Genomic DNA, 24,099 nt, shown 5'->3' with positions numbered 1-24,099 from the left:
TTGTGGGTTGTTGTGGGATGTTGTGGGTTGCAGAAAAGGAGATGATAGCTGCACAGTTCATTACTTACTGTGTAACTGTTGTTTCTGCTGTTTTCAGATCATCCTGCAACTTTTTTTCTGTAGGTCTATTTAAACACAGCGGCCGCTTTTATCTTAGCGGACGACTTACAATTATCACTGGATTGACGGTTGAACCAACAACCATGTGATTACTAGTCCAGTGCCTTAAACCATTCATGATGGTGACAGAATACAGTCCAGGCAATTGAGGGCCTTTTGAGGTTAAGGGCTTTGCTCAGGGGCCCAACAGTGGCAACTTGGCAGTGGTGGGGCTTAAACCGGCAACCTTATTAACTAGATTACTACTCCAGTACCTCATCCACAGAGCTACCACGACCCTGGTAATACTACCCTTAATACTTAATACTACCACAGGTAATACTACACTAATACATGGTAATACTACACTAATACTTAATCCTACAACAGGTAATACTACTCTACTACTAATACAGGGTAATACTACACTAATACTTAATACTAACACAGGTAATACTACACTAATACAGGGTAATACTACACTAATACTTAATACTAACACAGCTAATACTACCCTTAATACTTAATACTAACACAGGTAATATTACCCTACTAGTAATACAGGGTAATACTACACTAATACTTAATACTAACACAGGTAATACTACACTAATACAGGGTAATACTACACTAATACTTAATACTAACACAGGTAATACTACACTAATGCAGGGTAATACTACACTAATACTTAATACTACCACAGGTAATACTACACTTAATACTTAATAATACTACACTAATACAGGGTAATACTACCCTTAATACTTAATACTAACACAGGTAATACTACACTAATACTTAATACTACCACAGGTAATACTACCCCTAATACTTAATACTACCACAGGTAATACTACACTAATGCAGGGTAATACTACACTAATACTTAATACTACCACAGGTAATACTACACTTAATAATACTACACTAATACAGGGTAATACTACCCTTAATACTTAATACTAACACAGGTAATACTACACTAATACTTAATACTACCACAGGTAATACTACACTTCATACTTAATAATACTACACTAATACAGGGTAATACTACCCTTAATACTTAATACTAACACAGGTAATACTACACTAATACTTAATACTACCACAGGTAATACTACACTTCATACTTAATAATACTACACTAATACAGGGTAATACTACCCTTAATACTTAATACTAACACAGGTAATACTACACTAATACTTAATACTACCACAGGTAATACTACACTTAATAATTAATAATACTACACTAATACAGGGTAATACTACACTTAATACTTAATACTAACACAGGTAATACTACACTAATACTGGGTAACACTACCCTTAATACTTAATACTACCACAGGTAATACTACCCTAATACTAACACAGGGTAATACTACCCTTAATACTTAATACTAACACAGGTAATACTACACTAATACTGGGTAACACTACCCTTAATACTTAATACTACCACAGGTAATACTACCCTAATACTAATACAGGGTAATACTACCCTAATACTAATACTATGCAAAATGTGATGCACAAACATTTGCGATTATTAGCTTTGTTGGATGTCGAGTCTGTTTACATCAAATGCAGTCACACTGTTGGAACACCAGAGGTTTACATAGGCCTACAGAAAAAAAAGTTGCAGGATGTTGTTGTGGGATGTTGTGGGATGTTGTGGGTTGTTGTGGGTTTTTGTGGGATGTTGTGGGATGTTGTGGGATGTTGTGGGTTTTTGTGGGATGTTGTGGGATGTTGTGGGTTGTTGTGGGATGTTGTGGGATGTTGTGGGATGTTGTGGGTTTTTGTGGGATGTTGTGGGATGTTGTGGGTTGTTGTGGGATGTTGTGGGTTTTTGTGGGATGTTGTGGGATGTTGTGGGATGTTGTGGGTTGTTGTGGGTTGTTGTGGGATGTTGTGGGATGTTGTGGGTTGTTGTGGGTTGTTGTGGGTTGTTGTGGGATGTTGTGGGATGTTGTGGGATGTTGTGGGTTGTTGTGGGTTGTTGTGGGTTTTTGTGGGATGTTGTGGGTTGTTGTGGGTTGTTGTGGGTTTTTGTGGGATGTTGTGGGATGTTGTGGGTTGTTGTGGGTTTTTGTGGGATGTTGTGGGATGTTGTGGGTTTTTGTGGGATGTTGTGGGATGTTGTGGGTTTTTGTGGGATGTTGTGGGATGTTGTGGGATGTTGTGGGTTTTTGTGGGATGTTGTGGGTTGTTGTGGGATGTTGTGGGTTTTTGTGGGTTTTTGTGGGATGTTGTGGGATGTTGTGGGATGTTGTGGGATGTTGTGGGTTGTTGTGGGATGTTGTGGGATGTTGTGGGTTGTTGTGGGTTGTTGAGGGTTGTTGAGGGTTGTTGTGGGATGTTGTGGGATGTTGTGGGTTGTTGAGGGTTGTTGAGGGTTGTTGAGGGTTGTTGTGGGTTGTTGAGGGTTGTTGTGGGATGTTGTGGGTTGTTGTGGGATGTTGTGGGATGTTGTGGGATGTTGTGGGTTGTTGAGGGTTGTTGAGGGTTGTTGTGGGATGTTGAGGGTTGTTGTGGGATGTTGAGGGTTGTTGAGGGTTGTTGTGGGTTGTTGTGGGTTGTTGAGGGTTGTTGTGGGATGTTGTGGGTTGTTGTGGGATGTTGTGGGTTGTTGAGGGTTGTTGTGGGATGTTGTGGGTTGTTGTGGGTTGTTGTGGGATGTTGTGGGTTGTTGTGGGATGTTGTGGGATGTTGTGGGTTGTTGTGGGTTGTTGAGGGTTGTTGTGGGATGTTGTGGGTTGTTGTGGGATGTTGTGGGATGTTGTGGGTTGTTGTGGGATGTTGTGGGTTGTTGTGGGTTGTTGTGGGTTGTTGAGGGTTGTTGTGGGATGTTGTGGGTTGTTGTGGGATGTTGTGGGATGTTGTGGGTTGTTGTGGGTTGTTGTGGGATGTTGTGGGTTGTTGTGGGTTGTTGAGGGTTGTTGTGGGATGTTGTGGGTTGTTGTGGGTTGTTGAGGGTTGTTGTGGGATGTTGTGGGTTGTTGTGGGTTGTTGAGGGTTGTTGTGGGATGTTGTGGGATGTTGTGGGATGTTGTGGGATGTTGTGGGTTGTTGTGGGTTGTTGTGGGTTGTTGAGGGTTGTTGTGGGATGTTGTGGGTTGTTGTGGGATGTTGTGGGATGTTGTGGGTTGTTGTGGGTTGTTGTGGGATGTTGTGGGTTGTTGTGGGATGTTGTGGGTTGCAGAAAAGGAGATGATAGCTGCACAGTTCATTACTTACTGTGTAACTGTTGTTTCTGCTGTTTTCAGATCATCCTGCAACTTTTTTTCTGTAGGTCTATTTAAACACAGCGGCCGCTTTTATCTTAGCGGACGACTTACAATTATCACTGGATTGACGGTTGAACCAACAACCATGTGATTACTAGTCCAGTGCCTTAAACCATTCATGATGGTGACAGAATACAGTCCAGGCAATTGAGGGCCTTTTGAGGTTAAGGGCTTTGCTCAGGGGCCCAACAGTGGCAACTTGGCAGTGGTGGGGCTTAAACCGGCAACCTTATTAACTAGATTACTACTCCAGTACCTCATCCACAGAGCTACCACGACCCTGGTAATACTACCCTTAATACTTAATACTACCACAGGTAATACTACACTAATACATGGTAATACTACACTAATACTTAATCCTACAACAGGTAATACTACTCTACTACTAATACAGGGTAATACTACACTAATACTTAATACTAACACAGGTAATACTACACTAATACAGGGTAATACTACACTAATACTTAATACTAACACAGCTAATACTACCCTTAATACTTAATACTAACACAGGTAATATTACCCTACTAGTAATACAGGGTAATACTACACTAATACTTAATACTAACACAGGTAATACTACACTAATACAGGGTAATACTACACTAATACTTAATACTAACACAGGTAATACTACACTAATACAGGGTAATACTACACTAATACTTAATACTACCACAGGTAATACTACACTTAATACTTAATAATACTACACTAATACAGGGTAATACTACCCTTAATACTTAATACTAACACAGGTAATACTACACTAATACTTAATACTACCACAGGTAATACTACCCCTAATACTTAATACTACCACAGGTAATACTACACTAATGCAGGGTAATACTACACTAATACTTAATACTACCACAGGTAATACTACACTTAATAATACTACACTAATACAGGGTAATACTACCCTTAATACTTAATACTAACACAGGTAATACTACACTAATACTTAATACTACCACAGGTAATACTACACTTCATACTTAATAATACTACACTAATACAGGGTAATACTACCCTTAATACTTAATACTAACACAGGTAATACTACACTAATACTTAATACTACCACAGGTAATACTACACTTCATACTTAATAATACTACACTAATACAGGGTAATACTACCCTTAATACTTAATACTAACACAGGTAATACTACACTAATACTTAATACTACCACAGGTAATACTACACTTAATAATTAATAATACTACACTAATACAGGGTAATACTACACTTAATACTTAATACTAACACAGGTAATACTACACTAATACTGGGTAACACTACCCTTAATACTTAATACTACCACAGGTAATACTACCCTAATACTAACACAGGGTAATACTACCCTTAATACTTAATACTAACACAGGTAATACTACACTAATACTGGGTAACACTACCCTTAATACTTAATACTACCACAGGTAATACTACCCTAATACTAATACAGGGTAATACTACCCTAATACTAATACTATGCAAAATGTGATGCACAAACATTTGCGATTATTAGCTTTGTTGGATGTCGAGTCTGTTTACATCAAATGCAGTCACACTGTTGGAACACCAGAGGTTTACATAGGCCTACAGAAAAAAAAGTTGCAGGATGTTGTTGTGGGATGTTGTGGGATGTTGTGGGTTGTTGTGGGTTTTTGTGGGATGTTGTGGGATGTTGTGGGATGTTGTGGGTTTTTGTGGGATGTTGTGGGATGTTGTGGGTTGTTGTGGGATGTTGTGGGATGTTGTGGGATGTTGTGGGTTTTTGTGGGATGTTGTGGGATGTTGTGGGTTGTTGTGGGATGTTGTGGGTTTTTGTGGGATGTTGTGGGATGTTGTGGGATGTTGTGGGATGTTGTGGGTTGTTGTGGGTTGTTGTGGGATGTTGTGGGATGTTGTGGGTTGTTGTGGGTTGTTGTGGGTTGTTGTGGGATGTTGTGGGATGTTGTGGGATGTTGTGGGTTGTTGTGGGTTGTTGTGGGTTTTTGTGGGATGTTGTGGGTTGTTGTGGGTTGTTGTGGGTTTTTGTGGGATGTTGTGGGATGTTGTGGGTTGTGGGTTTTTGTGGGATGTTGTGGGATGTTGTGGGTTTTTGTGGGATGTTGTGGGATGTTGTGGGTTTTTGTGGGATGTTGTGGGTTTTTGTGGGATGTTGTGGGATGTTGTGGGTTTTTGTGGGATGTTGTGGGATGTTGTGGGATGTTGTGGGTTTTTGTGGGATGTTGTGGGTTGTTGTGGGATGTTGTGGGTTTTTGTGGGATGTTGTGGGATGTTGTGGGATGTTGTGGGATGTTGTGGGTTGTTGTGGGTTGTTGTGGGATGTTGTGGGATGTTGTGGGTTGTTGTGGGTTGTTGAGGGTTGTTGAGGGTTGTTGTGGGATGTTGTGGGATGTTGTGGGATGTTGTGGGTTGTTGAGGGTTGTTGAGGGTTGTTGAGGGTTGTTGTGGGTTGTTGAGGGTTGTTGTGGGATGTTGTGGGTTGTTGTGGGATGTTGTGGGATGTTGTGGGATGTTGTGGGTTGTTGAGGGTTGTTGAGGGTTGTTGAGGGTTGTTGTGGGATGTTGAGGGTTGTTGTGGGATGTTGTGGGTTGTTGTGGGTTGTTGAGGGTTGTTGTGGGTTGTTGTGGGTTGTTGAGGGTTGTTGTGGGATGTTGTGGGATGTTGTGGGTTGTTGTGGGTTGTTGTGGGATGTTGTGGGATGTTGTGGGTTGTTGAGGGTTGTTGAGGGTTGTTGTGGGATGTTGTGGGATGTTGAGGGTTGTTGTGGGATGTTGTGGGATGTTGTGGGATGTTGTGGGATGTTGTGGGATGTTGTGGGTTGTTGAGGGTTGTTGTGGGTTGTTGTGGGTTGTTGAGGGTTGTTGTGGGATGTTGTGGGTTGTTGTGGGATGTTGTGGGTTGTTGAGGGTTGTTGTGGGATGTTGTGGGTTGTTGTGGGTTGTTGTGGGATGTTGTGGGTTGTTGTGGGTTGTTGTGGGATGTTGTGGGATGTTGTGGGATGTTGAGGGTTGTTGTGGGATGTTGTGGGTTGTTGTGGGATGTTGTGGGATGTTGTGGGATGTTGTGGCTTGTTGTGGGATGTTGTGGGATGTTGTGGGATGTTGTGGGGTGTTGTGGGTTGTTGTGGGTTGTTGTGGGTTGTTGTGGGTTGTTGAGGGTTGTTGTGGGATGTTGTGGGTTGTTGTGGGATGTTGTGGGATGTTGTGGGTTGTTGTGGGTTGTTGTGGGATGTTGTGGGTTGTTGTGGGATGTTGTGGGTTGCAGAAAAGGAGATGATAGCTGCACAGTTCATTACTTACTGTGTAACTGTTGTTTCTGCTGTTTTCAGATCATCCTGCAACTTTTTTTCTGTAGGTCTATTTAAACACAGCGGCCGCTTTTATCTTAGCGGACGACTTACAATTATCACTGGATTGACGGTTGAACCAACAACCATGTGATTACTAGTCCAGTGCCTTAAACCATTCATGATGGTGACAGAATACAGTCCAGGCAATTGAGGGCCTTTTGAGGTTAAGGGCTTTGCTCAGGGGCCCAACAGTGGCAACTTGGCAGTGGTGGGGCTTAAACCGGCAACCTTATTAACTAGATTACTACTCCAGTACCTCATCCACAGAGCTACCACGACCCTTAATACTACCCTTAATACTTAATACTACCACAGGTAATACTACACTAATACATGGTAATACTACACTAATACTTAATCCTACAACAGGTAATACTACTCTACTACTAATACAGGGTAATACTACACTAATACTTAATACTAACACAGGTAATACTACACTAATACAGGGTAATACTACACTAATACTTAATACTAACACAGCTAATACTACCCTTAATACTTAATACTAACACAGGTAATATTACCCTACTAGTAATACAGGGTAATACTACACTAATACTTAATACTAACACAGGTAATACTACACTAATACAGGGTAATACTACACTAATACTTAATACTAACACAGGTAATACTACACTAATACAGGGTAATACTACACTAATACTTAATACTAACACAGCTAATACTACCCTTAATACTTAATACTAACACAGGTAATATTACCCTACTAGTAATACAGGGTAATACTACACTAATACTTAATACTAACACAGGTAATACTACACTAATACAGGGTAATACTACACTAATACTTAATACTAACACAGGTAATACTACACTAATGCAGGGTAATACTACACTAATACTTAATACTACCACAGGTAATACTACACTTAATACTTAATAATACTACACTAATACAGGGTAATACTACCCTTAATACTTAATACTAACACAGGTAATACTACACTAATACTTAATACTACCACAGGTAATACTACCCCTAATACTTAATACTACCACAGGTAATACTACACTAATGCAGGGTAATACTACACTAATACTTAATACTACCACAGGTAATACTACACTTAATAATACTACACTAATACAGGGTAATACTACCCTTAATACTTAATACTAACACAGGTAATACTACACTAATACTTAATACTACCACAGGTAATACTACACTTCATACTTAATAATACTACACTAATACAGGGTAATACTACCCTTAATACTTAATACTAACACAGGTAATACTACACTAATACTTAATACTACCACAGGTAATACTACACTTCATACTTAATAATACTACACTAATACAGGGTAATACTACCCTTAATACTTAATACTAACACAGGTAATACTACACTAATACTTAATACTACCACAGGTAATACTACACTTAATAATTAATAATACTACACTAATACAGGGTAATACTACACTTAATACTTAATACTAACACAGGTAATACTACACTAATACTGGGTAACACTACCCTTAATACTTAATACTACCACAGGTAATACTACCCTAATACTAACACAGGGTAATACTACCCTTAATACTTAATACTAACACAGGTAATACTACACTAATACTGGGTAACACTACCCTTAATACTTAATACTACCACAGGTAATACTACCCTAATACTAATACAGGGTAATACTACCCTAATACTAATACTATGCAAAATGTGATGCACAAACATTTGCGATTATTAGCTTTGTTGGATGTCGAGTCTGTTTACATCAAATGCAGTCACACTGTTGGAACACCAGAGGTTTACATAGGCCTACAGAAAAAAAAGTTGCAGGATGATCTAAAAACAGCAAAAACAACAGTCACACAGTAAACAGTGAACGGTGCAGCTATCATCTCCTTTCGAGTCGAGTTTAGACTAAAGCCAGCTGTCAAACTGTGTGCAAGATAAACACTGAAACATCCGAGCCAGCGCTCACCTGTGAAAGCATTTGTGGCTGGTAGGTCAGCCTCCTGCATGCTGCTCCTGAGCCCAGAGCGTCTCCTTCCTCCTCCTTAACCACGCTGATCCGGTGAGGGCTGCTGGGTACGACACAGCCACGCCGCTGCCATCTTCACCTCATGAGTCCAACCCTGTCCCGATCCCGATCCTGCCTGCTCAGATAACAGCTCAGCTTCACCACGGCAACCGGCACGCCTGTCCTCCAATTAACACCGTTACCCCCCCAGCCAGAGCCAGACGATCATGGCTGCCTCGCAGACGCACGGAGAGAAATCCAGGTGGACGGGTTCCCGGGAGAACGTGCTCTGCTGAGCAACGATCTAATCAGCATACCAGCTCATGTGTGTGAGCGCAGAGTTTATACACTCACGGGGGGAGCGCTCCGACACCCTGACTGCAGAGAGAGAGGCAGACGGGGAGAGAGAGAGACAGAGAGAGAGAGAGAGACAGAGAGAGAGAGAGACAGAGAGAGAGGCTCATTAATTCACCAGTCAGCGGAGTATAAATGACATAAATAAGTCAAAATGACAGAAGAGCAGATAAAGTGTCTGAGCTGATAACACCCGGCCATTTAGTCTTGTGATCAGAAGAGGACGACATTTAGAGTCGAGTGATGCAGCAAAAATACTGAATCATCATACCGACCTACTCTACCGTTTCCTTCCATATGTTTAAGGCTTCGATGATGAGTGGTTAGTAATAATAAAAATCAAACTAAACCAAAAACAGCATCGCTTTCAAACACCATCTGTGAGAATGTTTTATCTGAAATAATACTGAAGAACCCTTGATGTATCTGTTCAATACTGAAGAACAATACTAAGGAACTACTGATGTATGTGTTTATTACTGAGGAACAATACTGAACAATACTGAATAAAATACTGAACAATACTGAAGAAAAATGCTGAACAATACTGAAGAACTACTGATGTGTGTTTATTACTGAAGAACAATACTGAAGAACATTACTGAAGAACAATACTGAAGAACAATACTGAAGAACAATACTGAAGAAAAATACTGAACAATACTGAAGAACTACTGATGTGTGTTTATTACTGAAGAACAATACTGAAGAACAATACTGAAGAACAATACTGAAGAAAAAATACTGAACAATACTGAAGAACTACTGAAGAACAATACTGAACATTACTGCAGAACAATACTGAAGAACTATTGATGTGTGTTTATTACTGAAGAACAATACTGAACAATACTGAAGAATACTGAAGAACAATACTGAACAATACTGAAGAACAATACTGAAGAACAATACTGAAGAACAATACTGAAGAACTCTTGATGTGTGTTTATTACTGAAGAACAATACTGAACAATACTGAACAACACTGAAGAAAAATACTGAACAATACTGAAGAACTACTGATGTGTGTGTTTATTACTGAGGAACAATACTGAAGAACAATACTGAAGAACAATACTGAAGAAAAAATACTGAACAATACTGAAGAACTACTGAAGAACAATACTGAACATTACTGCAGAACAATACTGAAGAACTATTGATGTGTGTTTATTACTGAAGAACAATACTGAACAATACTGAAGAATACTGAAGAACAATACTGAACAATACTGAAGAACAATACTGAAGAACAATACTGAAGAACAATACTGAAGAACAATACTGAAGAACAATACTGAAGAACTCTTGATGTGTGTTTATTACTGAAGAACAATACTGAACAATACTGAACAACACTGAAGAAAAATACTGAACAATACTGAAGAACTACTGATGTGTGTGTTTATTACTGAGGAACAATACTGAAGAACAATACTGAACAATACTGAAGAACAATACTGAAGAACAATACTGAAGAACAATACTGAAGAACTCTTGATGTGTGTTTATTACTGAAGAACAATACTGAACAATACTGAACAACACTGAAGAAAAATACTGAACAATACTGAAGAACTACTGATGTGTGTGTTTATTACTGAGGAACAATACTGAAGAACAATACTGAACAATACTGAAGAATAATACTGAAGAACAATACTGAACAATACTGAAAAACAATACTGATGTATGTGTTTATTACTGAGGAACAATACTGAACAATACTGAAAAACAATACTGAACAATACTGAAGAACAATACTGAACAATACTGAAGAACAATACTGAACAATACTGAAGAACAATACTGAAGAACAATACTGAACAATACTGAAGAACAATACTGAACAATACTGAACAATACTGAAGAACAATACTGAACAATACTGAAGAACAATACTGAAGAACAATACTGAAGAACAATATTGAAGAACAATACTGAAGAACAATACTGAACAATACTGAAGAACAATACTGAACAATACTGAAGAACAATACTGAAGAACAATACTGAAGAACAATACTGAAGAATACTGAAGAACTACTGATGTATGTATTTATTACTGAAGAACAATACTGAACAATACTAAGAACAATACAGAAGTCTTTAATACTGAAGAACAATACTGAAGAACTCTTGATGTAGGTCCTCGATATAGAAGAACAATACTAAACAATACTAAAGAACCCTTGATGTAGGTCCTCAATACTGAAGAACAATACTAACAAACAATACTGAAGAACCATTGATGTAGGTCTTCAACACTAAAGAATACTAAAGAACAATACTGAAGAACAATACTGAAGTACTCTTGATGTACAGTATGTCTTCAATACTGAAAAACAATACTGAACAATACCAAACAATACTGAACAATACTGAAGAACAATACTGAAGAACTCTTGAAGTATGTCTTAGATCTTCAATACTGAAGAACAACACTAAACAATATTAAAGAGCATTACTGAACAGTACTTAAGAACTATACTAAACAATACTGAAGAACTCTTGATGTAGGTCTTCAATACCAAAGAATAATACCGAGGAACAATACTGAAGAACAATACTCAAGTACTCTAGATGTACAGTATGTCTTCAATACTGAAGAACAATACTGAAGAACAATACTTAAGAACAATACTGAAGAACAATACTGAAGAACAATACTGAAGAACAATACTGAACAATACTGAAGAACAATACTGAAGAACAATACTGAAAAACTAGTTTTCTGTTTAGTTGTTTTACCTGCTCATATATATATATCAGTGTCATCACAGCAGATCTGGTTCACATATCAGACTTGGCACAGTTTTTATGCTGGATGTCCTTCCTGAAGTAACCCTCCTGTTTCTATTCGGGCCCGGGTCTCCCTACTTATATCCCTACTTATTCAACCCTTACTCATCCCACCCCTACTCATCCAATCCCATCCCCTGTTCCCTTTTTTAACCCCTTCATTAACAAAGTCTTAGCACAAGACCATTGCATATTGCATATATCTGCTTTAAAACTTATTTATACATCTACTTTTCTTAACATTTCCAGTTAACCTTTGGGGTTTAGACCCAGGTTTAGATTTTTGCCAAGTCGTTCAACACATCTCTCACCTCAAAATGCATCATAAACGATAATCAACAACACTTATAAAATATTTTTAAGCAACATTTTCCACTAGACACAACAACACTAAAAAAACATCCATGGAAGTGAGTGACGCAGCAGCCGTCTCAGCGCAGCAGACGATGCTTTTGAGCAACGCCGGCGCTGAACTGTCCCTTAGACGTCATGTTCTGAACCTGGAGAGATAAGTGCTCTGTGCCCATCACCAGTGACTCAGTCCCTAAACAAATAAGAGACAGACTGTTATTTAAGGATAGGTGAGCAAAGCTAGCCGTGCTCGAGCAGGCTGTCTGGCCTCAGCTGAACCTGATAGTGATCAAGGGATCTTAGCATTTGATCAGCTACATGCTTTTGAGAGAGCGACGGGGTTTAATAGATCCGGACCTGCTGTTTCCTCACCTCACATGAACCACGATGACCGGCGGCACAAAAACCACACAGAGAAGCGACCATGAAGGACGTGAACATGCAAGTCTTGTTCTGTAGAATCAGGGTTTAATAGAAAACCATTAAAATACAAATGATGAATGTTTGCTTACTCACTTTTGAATCCCCCCCGACCCCTCTCCTGCATCCACACAGTTTTCCATAACATTAAAACCACCTCCTTGTTTCTACACTCACTGTCCATGTTATCAGCTCCACTTACCATATAGAAGCCCTTTGTAGTTCTACAATTACTGACTGTAGTCCATCTGTTTCTCTACATGCTTTGTTTCCCCCCTTTCATGCTGTTCTTCAATGGTCAGGACCCCCACATGACCACCACAGAGCAGGTATTATTTAGGTGGTGGATCATTCTCAGCACTGCAGTGACACTGACATGGTCACTGTCACTGCTGGACTGAGAATAGTCCACCAAGCAATAACATCTAGCCAACAGCGTCCTGTGACCACTGATGAAGGTCTAGAAGATGACCGACTCAAACAGCAGCAATAGATGAGCGATCGTCTCTGACTTTACATCTACAAGGTGGACCAGCTAGGTAGGAGTGTCTAATAGAGTGGACAGTGAGTGGACACGGTATTTAAAAACTCCAGCAGCTCTGCTGTGTCTGATCCACTCATACCAGCACAACACACACTAACACAACACCACCATGTCAGTGTCACTGCAGTGCTGAGAATCATCCACCACCTAAATAATACCTGCTCTGTGGTGGTCCTGTGGGGGTCCTGACCATTGAAGAACAGCATGAAAGGGGGTAACAAGGCATGGAGAGAAACAGATGGACTACAGTCAGTAATTGTAGAACTACAAAGTGCTTCTATATGGTAAGTGGAGCTGATAAAATGGACAGTGAGTGTAGAAACAAGGAGGTGGTTTTAATGTTATGGCTGATCTGTGTATTTTTCTCCCATTTTCTCCCAGTTTTATCGTAGTCAATTTGTCTTCCGCTGCTGGGGGATCCCTGATTGCATTCGAGGAGGGTATATCGCTGCTCACGCATTCTGCACAGGCGCCTCTCTATCTGCTAATCAGGGTCCTTGCACAGCGTTTTGAAGTCCGGTCATACCGCCCTAGCAGACACGGCGGCCAATTAATGTCTGTTGCAGGCACTGCCAAGTATGCGAGCTAGATGGCGCCCAGCCGACCGGTGGCATCGCCGAGTTTCAAACAGAGGAGTTCAGAATATAAGTGCTGGTGTGCTAGCGGAATATCCCTAACTGAAACACCTGATCTTAATATTTTATTAAGTTTTGGACCTTAAACAGTCCTTACTGTACCACCACTAACCAATACCAGAAAAAATCAACACTGTACAAACATGAGACCAACAGAAAACACTTAAGGACATGAGATTGTCACTAGAGAAATGATAGCAGGTTTAATAAAACATTTCCATTTCATCATTTCATTCCCACTGCTGAGTTTCATACAGATCTATCTGTACACCGAAACTTCTCTGCATCCTGCTAACACGCAGACATTAAAAATGAAGATCTGTCTGAAGGAGCTCATCACGGATGTAGAACAAAGTGCTCCAGATCAAAAGAGAATTTCATTCCCTCTACCTTAATTCCTCTTTTTTTCCTCCGGAGCAGAAATCCTAACCACGGAGAGAGCACATCAGCCCCATGCCTAAGCAAGCGCGCCGAGCAAGATGATTACGCTATTCTGCCCGTGTGCAGGCGCGCTGCCATGCTGGATGTGTAATGCGATCTCGGCGGGGGGTCTGTCTGTCTCCTCGTGCCTGGTGAAATCAGGCTAAAGCTAACGCGGCCGCTGCCGCACAGCGCCGACTCCGAATCAATCACGCCGGTCGGCCCGCCAGCCAAGGTGAGACGGCGGCTCGCCCGCGGGACGAGAGAGAGAGACGGAAGGGTGGCGAGAGACGGGGGGAGAGAGAGCCGGCGAGACGAGGGGATGGAGGGGGGCGGGGGGAGAAGAATCCTGGAGATGGCAGGAGAAAGGGTAATCTTTGTTTTGCAGTGGAACCAGAGGCAGGTCGCTCGTTAATCAACGTCAGCGTGAAACGGCCTTCTGGCTGCATCTCAACAAGAGCTCAGAGCAACAGGTTACTAACAACTGTCTGACTGTGACTGATAATAATAACACCAGTCAGTTATGGATTCGCATCCACACATTTATATCTTTCACTCTCTCAGAACGCTGATTAGCCCTGACATTAGGACCACCACCCCAAAATGAGGGATATAAAACATTTTAGCTGCTGTTTTTAGCTGCTTTACTTTAACATCTTGGACACTTTGACTAACCGAATACTAACTGAATTGCCGTAGGATTGCTAGGATGCCTCATAGTTTAAATGAACCAGTAAATGTAAGGCACTTGAAGCAGAGATGTTCACAAGTCACAAAATACCAGTCCGAGTCAAGTCACGAGTCTTTAAACTACAGTCCGAGTCAAGTCATGAGTCTTTAGGCTAGAGTTTGAGTCGAATCACGAGTCTTTAGGCTAGAGTCTGAGTCAAGTCACGAGTCCTTAGGCTAGAGTCCGAGTCAAGTCACGAGTCTATAGGCTAGAGTCCGAGTCAAGTCACGAGTCTTTAGGCTAGAGTCCGAGTCAAGTAACGAGTCTTTAGGCTAGAGTCTGAGTCGAGTCACGAGTCTTTAGGCTAGAGTCCGAGTCGAGTCACGAGTCTTTAGGCTAGAGTCCGAGTCAAGTAACGAGTCTTTAGGCTAGAGTCTGAGTCAAGTCACGAGTCCTTAGGCTAGAGTCCGAGTCGAGTCACGAGTCAATATAATAAACACAAAACATATATTGGAAATGTAGCGTAGAAATAAAGAAATAATCTGTAAGTTCAGATAAAAAACAACAACAGATTAGCGAGTGTATTTAGCCGTTTTACTTCGTGCCTTTACTTTCCTCCTCATTGTGTAAATGAATGTAATTTCTGTAACAAGAAGGTTCCAGTTAAAAGCTTCAACTGATACGTTTTGTTTTCATCACTACGCCGGAAGCTGGCTGGAACATTTACACATTGCGTGCGAGAGATCTGAGATCCTGAGATCTTAGTAGTGCTGGGCTAGTGCGACAATCTATTCCTTAAAGACACTACATGGACACTTACGAAACTAAGTGGACATCTGATCATTTGGTTACGGACACTCTGCTTCAGTATTATTAGCATTAAAGGATAATAATAATACCAATCAGTTATGGGTACGCATCCACCTATTTGTATGTTTTGCTCTCTCAACAGGCTGATAGGCCCCAGCATAAGGACCACCACCCCAAAATAGGGGATATAATCAATTTTGGGTTGATGGAGGTGATGTGTAGTACACATACTGAATGCAGCAGTGATCTGAGTGATAAGAGCCTTCAAACAAAGTGATAAAAGCCTTCTTAGATAGTGGTCTTTAGCCCAACAGATGCATGCACGGCTATGCGACTCCATACTCGGAGGTTCTGGTCGTATTCTTAAGCTGACGTTGTGTATTATATTCGAGGCCCCGGTGGTTTGTGCTGAGAAACAGGTGGATCGGCAGCAGCGAGCAGAGAAAAGTCGACGGTCCCGGTGATTTGGTGAGGCATGACTGACTGTCAGACTGGAGACAGAACAAAGAACACCGGCAGGAACAAGACGAGAGAGAGAGAAAGTGAAATGATCCCTGCTGAACTCCCCAACAAGCTGAAATTTCTGCACTCGCTTCGTATCCTTCACTTTCTCAGAGACGAGCAGAGCAGAGCCGCCCCGGCTCCAGTGCCAAAAACCAGGAGCTCACCTGACCCAGATAGAAATAAAAACCCACAGATACCAAGCTGGAGGAAGATCGTACATTCTGTTATCCATTAGTGTAAGGACACCGTAAACTAGTTCGATTTGACCATGTTTTATGTGTAAATAGGAAAACATTCTTCACTGATGTGCTGATGCTTTAATGAACAGATAAAACACTGTATGAAGGTGGATGATGCTCATCACCTCCTTTATTTATGTACTACTGGCAAAGTGTGTGATTAATACATTTAGTTTTACACAACTAACAGTTCCTTTCCTCTCCTACCCTCTTCTTTCCTTACCTTTACTTCCTTTCCTCTCCTTTTTTCTTTTCCTTACCCTTCCCTGTTCTCCTGAATGTGTGTGTCTGCCCTGTGATGGACTGGCAACCTGTCTGGGGTGTTTTCTGCCTTTTGCCCAATTAATAAAACCCACCATGAGAATGGCCAGGATAAAGAGATGGTAAATAAAGAAATCCTTTTCTTCCCTTTCCTTTACTGTTCTTTCCTTTATTTCCTGTCCTACCCTTTCCCTTCATTTCCCCTTCCCGTCCTTTCCTGTTCTGTCCTTTACTTCCTTTCCCTTTGCCTCTTTTCCTTTCCTGTCCCTTTCTGTACCATCCTGTCCTTCCCCTACCTTTCCCTTCCCTTCCTCTCCTTTGATTTCCTTTCTTTTCCCGTCCTTTCCTTTCCTGTCCTTTACATTCTTTTCTTTTCCTATCTTTCCCTTCCCTTCCTGTCCTTCCTCTACCTTTCTTTTCTGTCCTTCCTGTTATTTAATTTCAATAACCTACCTACCTACCTACCTACCTACCTACCTACCTACCTACCTACCTACCTACCTACCTACCTACCTACCTACCTACCTACCTACCTACCTACCTACCTACCTACCTACCTACCTACCTACCTACCTACCTACCTACCTACCTACCTACCTACCTACCTCCTACCTTTCCCTTCCTGTCATGTCCTCTTCTTCCTTTCCCTTTTAATCCTTTTCATTTCCTCTCCTGTCCTTTTTTCTGTCCTTTCCTTTCCGTCCATTCCTGTCCTTTCATTTCCCTTCTTTCACCTTTTCTTCTTTCCCTTTCCTTCCTTCCCTTAATTTCCTTTTCCTTCCCTTCCTTTCACATTCCATCCTTCCTTTTATTTTCTCCTCCCATCTTGTCATGTCCTTTCCATTCCCTTCCATTCCTGCCCTTTTCTTTCTTTCCCTGTCCTCTCCTGTCCTGTGCTGTCCTTTTCTTCCTTTCCTTTTTCCTTCCCTTACCTTGTTATTTGAATGGTGAACCATTCTCAGCACTGCAATACCATCAGCAATGACACGGTTATGTGCGTGTTGTTCTGGTTTTAAATTCAATTTCAAACACTTCACAGCAACCAGAAATATAAACCAAACAGCATCATGTGACCTGAATCTTCCTCTAGTTATTAGTTTTATCAGTGGACACGTTAACACACATCGTGCATGAAAAAAAAAAAAACACTGTACACCTACAATGAAGTGTTCCTAATAAACAGGCCAGTATGTTTAAACAGTATTAAGATCCCAACAACACTGCTGCACCTCATACACCCATATCAGATGAACACACTACCAGGTAAGTGTTAACGTCATCTTGTGCAGGTCTCTTTCAATTAATAAATGTCATACAGGGACCTGATAGTGTACAGAGCAACAGATAGGATACAGTCAGTAATTGTATACATACAAAAGTCATCTTTAATGGATTTATGTACCAGACATTCATTCTTTGTCTGTTTTACCACCACTGTATTCTATTTAGGGTTGCGATGGGGACGATTCACTGGGTGAAAGGTAAGAAACACTCCGGACAGGTCGCCAGTCCATCACACACACACACACACACAGGTCTGGGGTGCAGGCAGGCCAGTGTAGCACCCACACATGGGGTTAGAGTAAGCGGAATGTGGTTAGCTGTTGACCTGCTAAAGCATGAGCGTCATCAATTTACCAGACGGCCCCTCTGACACCACTTCTTATCACCTGCCAGTGTTTGGTTCCTGCACAGAGTTGTATCGTGTACGGAGAGCCACGCTAAGCTTTATGTGACCCCCCCCCCCCACACACACACACACACACAGCAGCAGAAAGAAACCTTGTCCAACCTTCCCTCCCCCAATCAGTCACACACACTCACACACCGGAGCACCAGGAGGAAACCCACACAGACATGAGGAGAATCCAACCCAGGACCATCTTGCTGTGAGGCGACAGTGCTACCCACCGAGCCAGACAGGCGTGCCTAATAAAGTGCTCAATGATTATGTATATATTCCAACTAATGGAAACACATCAAGTCCAGTTCCTCACATGTCAGCCTATAGAAGTTGGAGCTCTACAAAAACTGCCTCATCATGCCACCCTCACACCTCCCGCCACACATCACGCCACCGCTGTCTGCCCACGCCACACCCGCCGCACCGACAGCTACAAGCCTTATTTTACATATCCAATATTTGAATGGGGGGGGGGGACAGAGGACTCGGCGCTAAAACGAAATTATTTGTTGGAGAGAATCCATTATGTCTGGATTCATCAGAAAAAAGTCTGTCTGTGTTCAGCGTCTGAAAGAATCACGTCTCGCTCTAACTCGCCGTCTCAGACACACACACACACACACACACGCACACACACACGCGCACACACACAGCTCTTTCCTCTCGCCTCAAATCAGCTGCTAAAGCTCCAGACAAATCAATGAGAAGCTCATCAGGATGCTTCCCCGCGGTGTCTAGACGGCCAGACCTTTAACGCTCGGCAGTCGGCGCCCGGAACGCGCAGGCGGGGTCACCGAGGTGGCCGCTAGCACACGGAACGAGGAGCACGCCGAGTGCGATTTAAAGTCGACGCCGGTAGCGAGCGGTGACGGCCGCAGGAGACGTGAACGCCGGCCGTTAATCGCCGAGCCGTGAGGGTTTCAGGCCCGGACCGTCCTCATCAGCACTGGCAATCTCAGGAATGTAAAATAGACGCCAGACCGCGCCGGTAAACACGACCACCAACCCGACTGCGAATGCTTAGCTAATGACGAAGCGGCGCTAATGATTCTCAAATGTTAGCAGCGGATCTGTGAGCGATTCCAGGACTTACTGCAGCGCTCGGGTTCTCGAAATACCAGATTCAGAAGTATCTACAAGCCTAGATTCCCAAAAAAGTTGGGACAAGCTGTGAAATGCTAATATAATTAGGTGTTAATTAGGTAGCCAGTCCGCTTCTGGGGACCCCGATGGCGCCAAAGAGGGTATAGATGCGCCTGACACACACTCCCTCTGATTTGTGCATGAGGTCGGCTTCACATACAGAGAGCCACGCCCCGATCGCTGCACTTCTTCACCTCCATACAGGTGCCCTGGGTAACCAAGGTCCTTAAACAGCATCAAAAACCCCACCCCTTTATAGTACGGCCTTTCCCACCCAGCAGACTGGAAGCCAAATTTGTCCGCTGCAGGAATTGACCAATTGTGCCTGCTAGAGGGCGCCCAGCCGACCGGTAGCAGAGCTGATATACGAACCAGGGAGTGCTAGTGGGCTTACTTTGGGCTGCAGGCAGGCCAGTCTAGCACACACACTCATTGCTTATGCAGTCATGGGGTTAGAGCATGCACAATGTGCCCAGCTGTTGACAGTCACAGAGTTGTATCATGTACGGAGAGCCACGCTAAGCTTTATGTGACCCCCCCCACACACTCGCTCAGGCATCCAGACCAATCCCAGGGATCGCATATTGCAGCAGCAGAAAGAGACCTCGTCCGACCTTCCCTCCCGCAAACACGGCCAATAGTGTTTGTCTGGACACCCGGTCAGGTCACTAGCTCTGCTGAAATCTGAAGGTGCGAGTTTGAATACTCGTTAGCGCTAGCACCACAAATTTTAATGTAGTGCTGGTGTAGGTACCAAACCTCACAAGCATTAGGCTCCCGAGATATTCCACTAGCACACCAGCGCCGAGATTCTGAACTCCTTGGTTCGAAACCGGCCAGCTGGGTTCCATCTAGCGGACATAATTGGCAGACACGTCTCTGCTAGGGCGGGATGACCGGACTGTGTGGGTGGGGTCTTCATGCAGAATGCATGGGTGAAAAAGGGTTCCGCTAAGGGCTGCACGCGGGTCGGAGGGGGCGTGAGCAGCGATATACCCACCTCGACTGCAATCAGGGATACACCAGCAGCGGAAGACAAATTTAATACGATAAAATTGCTCCTAATTTTTTAAATCCTTGATGATTTTATGCACTGTAGATGGTAAAATACTTCAAATCCTTGCAGCATGTTAAGGAACACTGTTCTTAAATTGGTGGATGAGCTTAAATGTCTGCAAAGCAATCAAGATACTGAGGTAAAACATAATAACTTTGGTTTTGTTGTTTTGCTGTTCTTTTATTTAACATCTTTAAAAAAAGTATCGCTCATTAAATAAATGATTTACATTTTTACTAATCAGATTACGTTACTCTATTTGAGGTGTGTACGTCATACGTTCTTATTAAAAGATAATCAGTCTGCGTTCACACTTGGCCGCCGTTACAGAACATCTCGGCCCGGCGGATGATTTACGCTGCAGCTATTTTCTCGTTCACCCAGACCCGTTTACGTCCCGACTGAAATGATGCACAAAAGGGCAGGAACGCTGCTGCATTGCAGAGGTTCTGATGCCACACGGCAGTAGGGTGATATTCGCTCTTCCTCCGGTTCTCTGTAACCTGCTGCCCAAATCATCCTGACCGAGTCTGAAGGAAGAAATCGTCGGGTTGTTGCTAAGCATCACAAAAGTTGGAGGTGTTTCGCCGTGTCCTCTCGGCGAGCTGTCAGAGCCGGTCGGCGCTGCTCTGTGCTGCAGAATGAGGAGGAGACGGAGTGCTGCAATGCCCAAAATTAATGCCAAGAACACGGCTAGGAATAAATACATGGACAGATTATTTTACAGCACGATCCAGACAGCAGCAGTGAACAATCACGACTGATTTCAGGAGGATGGAAATCAAAGCTGTAATCACAATATGTATTCAGCTCCCACAATGTACAGATGTACACACGTTCCACTCAGTAGCTTTGTGTGATGTTAGGATCCGTCAGCGTTCCCATCAGTTGCTGATATAGCAGGAAGGGGGCAGGACCCCCTTTCTCCACTTCACAGTATATAGAGCCCCCAAAATGTTCAATTCATGGGTACAAATTTCCGTACTTACACCACAGACCTGGTTTAAACGGGTTTATTTACAAAAAGAAGGCTTACTTTCAAACTGTGCCACAGCCTTTGAATAGAAAAACAGGTCTGGACTGCAGGCAGGCCAGTCTAGCACCCACACCCATTGTCAGAATGTGGGCAGCTGTTGATCTGTTAAAGCATGAATGTCCCGGTCCAAAATGCTCCCACAATATACAGATGTACAAATGATAAATATACATGTTCCACTCAGTAGCTTTGTGTAATGTTAGGATCCGTCAGCGTTCCCATCAGTTGTTGATATACCACTTTATGGTATATTGAAACCCCCAATGTTCAATTCATGGGTCCGGACCACAAACCTAAGCACAGTGGACCCTTGACTTACGAATTTAATTGGTTCTGAAGTTCTGTTCTTAAGTCAAAATGTTTGTTAGTTGAACCTATTTTTCCCATAAGAAATAATGTAAATAGAATTAATCCGTGCCAGACCCCCCAACCTCTTACCCCTAACCTCTCTAATGTCTTAAATGCTCTTTTTTGTCATAAATACAAGTATATTTTCACATAAATCTTAAATTATTATTATTATTATTATTTCCTTCTTTATTTCAATAGTGTTGTATTTTGTAGGAGTAATTTCACGAAAGAATAACTTCCTTCTTCTCTCTTACTCAATGTCCCCTCTGTCTGATACACAGTGACACCTACTGGCAGGAGTAATTACACAACAACAAAAAACTCTTTCTCTGCACCTTGTCTGGGGACGTTTTAATATACAAAATATAAAGAAAACACAGGAAAAACACCGTCCGCTGTCTGAATGTTCACTCATTGTATATATACGGTATATATATATATATACAGTGTATCACAGAAGTGAGTACACCCCTCACATTTCTGCAGATATTTAAGTATATCTTTTCATGGGACAACACTGACAAAATGACACTTTGACACAATGAAAAGTAGTCTGTGTGCAGCTTATATAACAGTGTAAATTTATTCTTCCCTCAAAATAACTCAATATACAGCCATTAATGTCTAAACCACCGGCAACAAAAGTGAGTACACCCCTTAGTGAAAGTTGCTGAAGTGTCAATATTTTGTGTGGCCACCATTATTTCCCAGAACTGCCTTAACTCTCCTGGGCATGGAGTTTACCAGAGCTTCACAGGTTGCCACTGGAATGCTTTTCCACTCCTCCATGATGACATCACGGAGCTGGCGGATATTCGAGACTTTGCGCTCCTCCACCTTCCGCTTGAGGATGCCCCAAAGATGTTCTATTGGGTTTAGGTCTGGAGACATGCTTGGCCAGTCCATCACCTTTACCCTCAGCCTCTTCAATAAAGCAGTGGTCGTCTTAGAGGTGTGTTTGGGGTCATTATCATGCTGGAACACTGCCCTGCGACCCAGATTCCGGAGGGAGGGGATCATGCTCTGCTTCAGTATTTCACAGTACATATTGGAGTTCATGTGTCCCTCAATGAAATGTAACTCCCCAACACCTGCTGCACTCATGCAGCCCCAGACCATGGCATTCCCACCACCATGCTTGACTGTAGGCATGACACACTTATCTTTGTACTCCTCACCTGATTGCCGCCACACATGCTTGAGACCATCTGAACCAAACAAATTAATCTTGGTCTCATCAGACCATAGGACATGGTTCCAGTAATCCATGTCCTTTGTTGACATGTCTTCAGCAAACTGTTTGAGGGCTTTCTTGTGTAGAGACTTCAGAAGAGGCTTCCTTCTGGGGTGACAGCCATGCAGACCAATTTGATGTAGTGTGCGGCGTATGGTCTGAGCACTGACAGGCTGACCCCCCACCTTTTCAATCTCTGCAGCAATGCTGACAGCACTCCTGCGCCTATCTTTCAAAGACAGCAGTTGGATGTGACGCTGAGCACGTGCACTCAGCTTCTTTGGACGACCAACGCGAGGTCTGTTCTGAGTGGACCCTGCTCTTTTAAAACGCTGGATGATCTTGGCCACTGTGCTGCAGCTCAGTTTCAGGGTGTTGGCAATCTTCTTGAAGCCTTGGCCATCTTCATGTAGCGCAACAATTCGTCTTTTAAGATCCTCAGAGAGTTCTTTGCCATGAGGTGCCATGTTGGAACTTTCAGTGACCAGTATGAGAGAGTGTGAGAGCTGTACTACTAAATTGAACACACCTGCTCCCTATGCACACCTGAGACCTAGTAACACTAACAAATCACATGACATTTTGGAGGGAAAATGACAAGCAGTGCTCAATTTGGACATTTAGGGGTGTAGTCTCTTAGGGGTGTACTCACTTTTGTTGCCGGTGGTTTAGACATTAATGGCTGTATATTGAGTTATTTTGAGGGAAGAATAAATTTACACTGTTATATAAGCTGCACACAGACTACTTTTCATTGTGTCAAAGTGTCATTTTGTCAGTGTTG

At 42.3% G+C, this 24,099-nt stretch overlaps 1 protein-coding gene across 1 annotated transcript in view; it reads right to left on the bottom strand.

The window, feature by feature from the left end:
- Positions 1 to 24,099, bottom strand: part of ldlrad4b (low density lipoprotein receptor class A domain containing 4b) — a 128,128-nt gene that overhangs the window by 75,171 nt on the left and 28,858 nt on the right. Inside the window, exon 2 of the mRNA XM_062992451.1 lies at positions 8,762 to 9,178. Within this exon, the coding sequence (XP_062848521.1) occupies positions 8,762 to 8,801 (40 nt within the window). The 5' untranslated portion in view covers positions 8,802 to 9,178. The remainder of the gene's footprint in view (positions 1 to 8,761; positions 9,179 to 24,099) is intronic.

The sequence above is a fragment of the Trichomycterus rosablanca genome, chromosome 3, assembly GCF_030014385.1.
Source record: "Trichomycterus rosablanca isolate fTriRos1 chromosome 3, fTriRos1.hap1, whole genome shotgun sequence".
NCBI classification, from domain to species: Eukaryota; Metazoa; Chordata; class Actinopteri; order Siluriformes; family Trichomycteridae; genus Trichomycterus; species Trichomycterus rosablanca.
Note: the sequence above shows the minus strand (reverse complement) of the source record. Positions and strands in the feature narration are given on the sequence as shown.